We start from the raw sequence: 8,212 nt of genomic DNA, 5'->3' as shown, positions 1-8,212 counted from the left end.
CTGGCATAGAAAGGCAGAGTTACTTGCCAAACAGACGAGCCTTATGTGAGTAATGTGAGTATTCTCCATGCCTCTCACCTCTGAAACAAGGCAGGGTGAATCCTTTCTTCCTCTGTGTTCCCACAGACCCACTACTCAGGCCCGGACCTCACTGCCTTGTGCTGTGACAGGAGATCCATGTGGGTCTCGCTGGCCGAACACTGAGTAAGTAGCTGGCGGACTGGGGCTGTGTTTCTCGGTCACCTTTCTGCCTCCCCACTTAGGGTAACTGGCTTATGGGAGCTTCTCAATAAGTGTCCGCTGAATAACCGAATGAGGGGAGTCTCTTTCCAAAACGACCACTTCTGAGGAATTCCCCGGAGCAGTGGTCGCCAACTATTTCAGCACCAGGGACTGGTTTAGGGGAAGAAAATTTTTTCTGTGGACCGGAGTGGGATTGGAGGCGGGGATGGTTCCAGGATGATTTAAGCACGTTACATTTATTGTGCACTTTATTTCTATTATTATTACATTGTGACATATAGTGAAATAATTAATACAACTCACCATAATGCAGAATCAGATCATCAGCCATTAGGTTCCCATAAGGAGAGCGCAACCTAGATCCCTTGCACGTGCAGTTCACAGTAGTGTCTGCGCTCCTGTGAGAATCTATTACTGCTGCTGATCTGCCAGGAGGTGGGGCTCAGGCAGTGACGCGCGCGATGGGGAGAGGCTGGAAACACAGATGAAGCTTCGCCTGCTTGTCCGCCGCTTACCTCCTACCGTACTCCCTGGTTTCTAAAAGGCCACAGATGACTATCAGTCTGTGACGTTGGGGCTGGGGACCCCTGTCCCAGAGAAAAGGATGAAGACAGGCTCATTCTATTGCCTCCGTTGTCTCTGCAACCTCTGGTGCATGTAAACATTTAACAAGGATTCCCCTCGCATTACTGTTTATAGTGAAAAAGGAAAAAACTACTTACAGATCCACCTCATGTAATAGGAAAGTGGTCAGCAAGTCACGGCATAGGCCCCTACTGGAAAGCAGGCCACCACTAACAATGATGGGGTAGACCAGCAGCTGCACACAGGTCAAATCTGGTGTTGCACCAAATTTGAATCAATAGGTACAATATTTCTGTGTCCTGGAACAGATATTCTTGGAGGAAGAGAACACAGAGCTGAGTGGATCACATGCTGCACTAGAGAGCGTATCATGCTGTAAGAGAGAGACTAAAAACTCAGAATAAAGCCCAGGACATTTACAGGAATGTGCTCAACTTTTGCTTTTTGAGGACATAAGAGTGCACGGTGGGGGCCCCCAATAGCTCTACTCAAGTAACGAACGAGTTCTAAAGGGGGAACAAGCCAACAGTGGGATTATGGTGGATGTTTTGACAACAAAAAGACATCTGTATACTTAGTTGCTGGGGTCTTTTCATTTTTTTTCAAGTATGTGGTAAAAATCACAGGGTTTGAACGTGTGCATCAGACACAAAGGATGTTGAAAATCAATGGTAAATAAAAATCTTTAATGACATGGAAAGATGGTGAAACATCAAATAAAAGAAGCCGGTTATGAAACAGCATGTATGACACAATCCTGTTTTTATTACAGAAAGAATGTGCAGGCATGGCAAAGGGACTGGAGGACACAGACCAAAACTGGGCTGTAACAGGGCTTATCTTTGGAAGATGGGAATAGACGCTTATTGTTTTCTTTTTTCTCACTGGTAATTTTTCACTGCTACAAAAAAAAAAAGATGTTCTATTTATATACGGAGAAAATTTCATAGAAGTTAAAGTTTCTAGAAAGTTAGGGGGCATGCTCATCCATGTGTGTCTGTGCCCACATGCACGTACACCCCAACCGAAGTGGAGTAAGACTTTTCATCTTTATTTTTTGGCAGCAGCTACAGGTCCTCTGCCACATCATTGTACTCACTCAAAATTTTATTGGGGGGTAGCATTCGCTGGGATCACAGAATCTTCTGTACAAAAACACACGGATGTGCCTTGCAGGTGCATCCCCTATCAGGTCCTCTTGGGTGGTAGGCAGACGTGATGTAGACCACTCTTCTCAGCAGGAGGTAAAAACCAGGCAGTAAGCTGATACTCGTTTCTTCCATTCTGCAAGTCTTTTGCAAGAACATGAGCAGGCCTAAAGGGTTGCAGTTGGTTTTTGATGGTAGGGACACTCTGCTCCTTAAGAGCGACAAATCAGAGCTGCCTACTAACCTGGCAGCCCATCATGGACCACTTCATAATGAGCTGCCCTTCACGGGTGACAGCAATGGCGGGGAGGCCCCAGCTAGTCATCAGTGCGTGCTCAGCCACTTCAGTTGTGGCCGACTCTTTGCGACCTTATGGACTGTATTTCGCCAGGCTCCTCTGTCCATGGGATTTCCCAGGCAAGAATACTGGAGTGCTTTACCATGTTCCCCTCTAGGGGATCTTCCCGATCCAGAGATCAAACCCACATCTCTCCTGTTTCCTGCACTGGCAAGTGAGTTCTTTGCCACTAGCACCACCTGGGAAGTCCCTAGTCATCAGATCCACTAATAAAATGTCATCTAACTGAGTGCAGTCCAGCCCAGCTATACTCACTCATCCATAAATGTGGTGAGAACAAAAGCTGAAATAACTCTCTGTTAGCAAATCCAGGGGGACGAACAGCAACGCAAGTCCAGAGTTCAAAGTGACAAGCAGTTATTGAAGATACTGTGGAAGTACAGTCACTCAGTGCAATGATGAGGCCAAAAGTTTAAGGATTTTACAAGATCATGAATTAATGACTGGACTACAGGATGGAAAATTAGAGGTGATAAGACCAGTGAGCCAAACTGCCAAACTGCTGGACTGTTAAATAACTGATCCTTTTTAGGAAAGAGAATATGGTTACCAGACACCTGACAGAATGTAATTAACACACCACTGTCATCGTCTTGAAGACCTGCCTTCTGTCAAACCTCACGACTCCATATGCTTCCCCTCAGAATATTTTTCCCTTTGAAGAATTCTGAGTTAGGTTGGTATTGAGAAATAGATTCTCCAATTATTCCAAAGGATGGATCACAAATGGGAATGTTCACCTGTTACTGTTTAAAATAAATTATTATTACTTATTTATTTGGCTATCCTGGGCCTTAGTTGTGGCATGAGGATCCCTCAATCTTTACCTGCAGCATGTAAACTTCTAGTTGCAGAATGTGGAATCTAGTTTCCTGACCAGGGATCGAACCTGGGCTGCCTGCATCGAGAGCATAAGTCTTAGCCACTGGACCACCAGGGAAGTCTGCACTCTCTTTATTGGACCCATAATAGCATTAATAAAAGCAGATCACCTTTTAAAGCTTAACCAGAAACATGGTAACAGCACTTCCTCCTACAGAACCCTCAGCTTTAGCCACTCGTCCCCTTGACCTGGGAACTGGATCCATGTTGAGCCACAGCAGAGAATTAACAGCTACCATTTCCCAAGAGCTGACGACGGGCCAGGCACTGGATGAGCCCATGGCAGACGTTATTCTTTCACTTGTCACAAATATCTTGGAGGTGAGGCCCGTCATTGCCTCACTCTACAAATGAGGAAACTGAGGCTGAGAGAAGTGAAGTAACTTGTCCGGGGAGACGCTGCTAGTAAATCACTCCATCTTGCTACGGGATGGAGCTCACCTCTTGCTCAACTACTTCACAGGCTTTTTGCGAGATCCAAATGAGGTCCTATGTACTAAAGGCCTTGAAAACAGCAGAGCATTTGACAAACAGCATGTGTTATTTTAAAAAGTCAGAAGACTGGGTCATAGATAGACCTTAGGAGCACAACGCGTCAATCATCACAGCTTCAGGAGAAAGACCACACTGTCCCCAAACCTCCAGTTCTTTAAATAAAGGGCACGGGATTTTCTTAAGCAAATCTTTTAAAGATAAAGGGCTCAGGTATGCATGCTGGTACTTGAACTGGTCTTTGCAGGGAGCTTTAGTGTCTTAACTTCAATGCAGACACCCTGCCTGAGCTATTCATCCTGACTAGAGCAAGTAACTATTCCACTATTACTATCAATTCCGTTCCAAAGACACAACTGCCGTAATTTTATACCCTAAATCTAGGCAATACAAGAATGAAAGGGGGCAAAAAAAGCAATACTTTCTCATGAAAGGGCTACATTATATATAGCAATTTGTTTTATTATTGTCATCATTAATAGTTAAGTCCACTGCAGAGTTCCCAGGCAACATAAAAGTGGGTGATTTATACACAGAATACCTGTATTTTTTTTTTAACGAGTAGGACTCACCAGTCTATTAAAAGGCACCCACACAATTAAAACCTGCACAATTCAAAAAATGCAGTATTTGAGCAATTAGAAAGTCAATTGTCAATTCATTCCGGCAAACCTCCTGAGTAATCCTGCTTGTCAACTAACGTCAAGTGCAAATTCCACTATTTCCTCTCATCTAAAAATCACCATGACAAAGAAACAACCCCACCCCCAAATCTACCTGCCCTGGTGAGAGTCACGATTCAGCCATGTGACTAGCCCCAAGCATGGACGAGGGCCCAGTCATTCCAACATGTGCTGGAGCACTGAGGGGTCCACGTCCACTGCCTGGAGCCCCCTGTGCAGGCTCTGGAAGGTGGCCTCCTTCCCGAAGCGCTGCCTCCAGCGCACGAAGGCCTCCACCACCTGGGACTGCACGTTGTGGGGATGGTTGGCCTTACAGCGGTAGATGTCTGTCTGGGATAGCCCCAGAGACAGCACCACAGGCTCCCACTCAGGGCCCAGCCTCAGGGCCAGCTGGTTGATCTGCCGGTCGGATGGGGAGCTGTGCAGGATGTGCGGGGGGATTCCAGCCATCCGGTCATCTGGGGAGGAGAAAGACACCATGGTGAAGAGAGGGAGGCAACATATTAGACAGTGAAAAAAGTGTTAGATGCTCAATTGTGTCTGATTCTACGTGACCCCATGGACTAGAGCCTGCCAGGCTCCTCTGTCCATGGGTTTCTCCAGGCAAGAACACTGGAGTGGGTAACCATTCCCTTCTCCAGGGGATCTTCCCAACCCAGGGACTGAACCCAGGTCTCCTGCATTGCAGGCAGATTCTTTACTGTCTGAGCCACCAGGGAAGCCCAAACACATCAGACGGGCAGGGCCAGGCAGAAATGATGACACACATCCCAAGCGTCAGGGGCCAACTTTTAGTCTTCACAGGGGCTGCTCAGCAAAAAGCCATATGTAGGGGCTTAAGAAGCACTTAGCACCTAGGGATAGGTTTATTACAGAAAATGTGAAAACAAGAAAATAAAAATAACGTGAAATCCCATCAGAGAAACACCCATTCAGAATACTTCGATCTATTTCTTTTCAGTCTTTTTTTTTAAAAAAAATTATTTTTACTTTATTTTCAGTCTTTTATGCATAAAACATACATTTAGGATTACACTGCGGGTACTGCTCAGATGTTAAAGAATCTGCCTGCAATAGATGCCCTGGAGAAGGGAATGGCAACCCATTCCAGTATTACTGCCAGGATAACTCCATGGACAGAGGAGACTGGCAGGCTATGGTCCATGGGGTTACAAAGAGTTGGACACGACTGAGCAACTAACACACACGATACCTTGTAACACGCGTTTTTCACTTTCATCTCCTTCACTAGGGAGGCCAAGCTGAAGCTTCTGGGGGCACCTAAGGATGCCTTTGTGGCCCTCCTCCCTCTGGAACTGGCCTGTGGTGTTGCGTCCTGTAGGAATGGCCAGTGCTAGAGGGTAATTTGCTAGAGGGTAACGGGCTGTACAGAACAGCTAGTCTCTCCTGACCAACTTGAACACCTCCGAGAAAACTGACAGTTGCTAAAGAAGCATGAGCTAAGAAAGGCCCGAAGCAAGAAATAAAAGGCCATGAGGGAGCAGCACAGATCACAGAAGAAGAATGACCACCTGGCTGCGCTCAGAAGAGGAGAGCAAGCATGTGCTGCCGACAGGCAATGGCAGAACCTGACATTGCAGTTCCTAAACGGGAGCCCTGTCTCCCCAAGGCCAGTCTGCTGAGGAAGTCTAACACCAGGTGAGTGGCTACAGATGTGCTGAAAGGTGCCACTAGTTATACAGAAGGCCTTCCAGAAGAAGGAGATTAAAAGCTAAGTCCTGAGCATGAGGAGAAGGAGCCCAGTGAAGAGAAAGGAAAGGAGGGTACTCTATGCAATGGGTAAGGCATATGCGAAGGCCCCGAGGCAACGGAACGTGGCAGGTGAAAGGCAGTCACTGTAGCAAAGAGCAGAGGTTGAGACACACTCCCAACATCCAAAAGGATGGTGCCAGTTATGGGTTAGAACAGGACTGAAAGCTCAGATTTCCATATGATAGCACCTTGAACTACACTTTCTATCACCAGCATTCCAGGAATTCAGGTCAATCCCACTTCACACTCACAGCTCACTGTTTTGATTTATGAATTCAATGAGAAGGCAAGAGGCATCCTGTTAGAATAGTTGATATCTTCCACGAAATGTACCTTTGGTCTCTAGGCAGTTGCCAAAAGCTTAGGCACAAGTTGCAAAAATATTGTCAAGGACTCTTTCTGGTATCTGTCAAGACTGCTTTTTTTTTTTTTTTTTTAATGACTAAGAAGCAAATTAGAATAACGATACTACTGAGCAATAGCTTATATTAACACTGGCACTTTTATGGCTTTTATAAAAATATGGGCTCATTTTAAAACTCAAACATACAAAAAAATACAAAGAAGAAAACAAAATTTGCACTACCCTACCATCTTATTGACAGTTCGTGAACATCATTCCGGACATCTCTTTATGTGTGTATACTATGAGAAGGAGAATATAACAGTTTTTTCCAATAAGAGTTACTTCATTTTGCTTGAATACAGGAAGGAAAACCAGCAGAGGTGGAACTAAATGACTTTTGTATTTACAATTAAATGTTTAAAAAAAAAAACAAATAACAAAAAACACAAATACACAAAATATTTAATGCTGAGAAAAAATTAATGAAAATTTAACAGGTAAACAACATGTTTCCACATTAATGCTGTATAATGAACATTTATAGTCTCTCTCTTTTTTCTCATACCTCTTGGTTTTTGCTGCTTCTATAATTTTTATTTTGTTGGATGCACAACATGCACATGCTTCTGTAAGAATAATTTTCCCCCACTGATTAGTCTTAAAACTACATTATAATGGGTTGAATGTTCACTATTGTTTTTTATTGTTGTTATTGTTTTTTTAACACAGCTCTTCTGCTCTTGAGTCTGTTATTTTGATTTGAATCTCATTTGGTCAGTCTCTTCTTCATAAAGTGGTTTTTTTTCCAAGAAAGGTTCATGGTTACGATATCCCTTGAGTTCTTTCAGATCAAGACTATCTGCTGAGTGCCTTCACTGTTGAACAAGAACAATATTTATAAAAACAATGTCATATTATATTTTAAATTATGAATATAATTTTATATTGTTTAAATAATTTTATTTCTCTTACAGTTGTAGAACTTGCTCATATTTTACTGTAGAGAATGCTGGTATGGAGAATTCTGATACTAACTTCATCATCCCCCTTTTGGTATAACCTGCTTTTTCTCTCTGGTGTTTGCAATACTGAAACTTTAGACCAGAATTTATCTTGGTCACTCTATATGTGGCATGGCCTTCTGACCAAAGATTTAGTCCATCCTTCTTTTCAAAAATATCTTTCTGAGTTGTATCTTTGCATTATTTTTTTATATTCCTTATGCTGGGTGGTTTTGTCTACCTTCCAAAGCTATCATTTTCTCTTATCATTCCAACTCCCTTCCAGTGATCACCTCATGCCTTTCCACTATGCCATTCATTTGACTACCACTAAGAACGGAGAGTCGGACTGTGAAGAAGGCTGAGAGCCAAAGAATTGATGCTTTTGAACTGTGGTGTTGGAGAAGACTCTTGAGAGTCCCTTGGACTGCAAGGAGATCCAACCAGTCCATTCTGAAGGAGATCAGCCCTGGGATTTCTTTGGAAGGAATGATGCTGAAGCTGAAACTCCAGTACTTTGGCCACCTCATGCGAAGAGTTGACTCATTGGAAAAGACTCTGATGCTGGGAGGGATTGGGGGTGGGAGGAGAAGGGGACGACCGAGGATGAGATGGCTGGATGGCATCACGGACTCGATGGACGTGAGTCTGAGTGGACTCCGGGAGTTGGTGATGGACAGGGAGGCCTGGCGTGCTGTGAT

The 8,212-nt window shown here is 44.2% G+C and overlaps 1 protein-coding gene across 1 annotated transcript in view; it reads right to left on the bottom strand.

Moving 5' to 3' along the window:
• Positions 1-4,182: 4,182 nt before the first annotated feature.
• The window catches only part of CRADD (CASP2 and RIPK1 domain containing adaptor with death domain), a 194,115-nt gene continuing 190,085 nt past the window's right edge, over positions 4,183-8,212 (bottom strand). The window contains exon 3 of the mRNA XM_052640268.1: positions 4,183-4,849. Coding sequence (XP_052496228.1) covers positions 4,548-4,849 — 302 coding nt within the window. The 3' untranslated portion in view covers positions 4,183-4,547. The remainder of the gene's footprint in view (positions 4,850-8,212) is intronic.

Source organism: Budorcas taxicolor, chromosome 5 (assembly GCF_023091745.1).
Source record: "Budorcas taxicolor isolate Tak-1 chromosome 5, Takin1.1, whole genome shotgun sequence".
NCBI classification, from domain to species: Eukaryota; Metazoa; Chordata; class Mammalia; order Artiodactyla; family Bovidae; genus Budorcas; species Budorcas taxicolor.
This window is presented reverse-complemented; position numbering and strand designations above follow the sequence as displayed.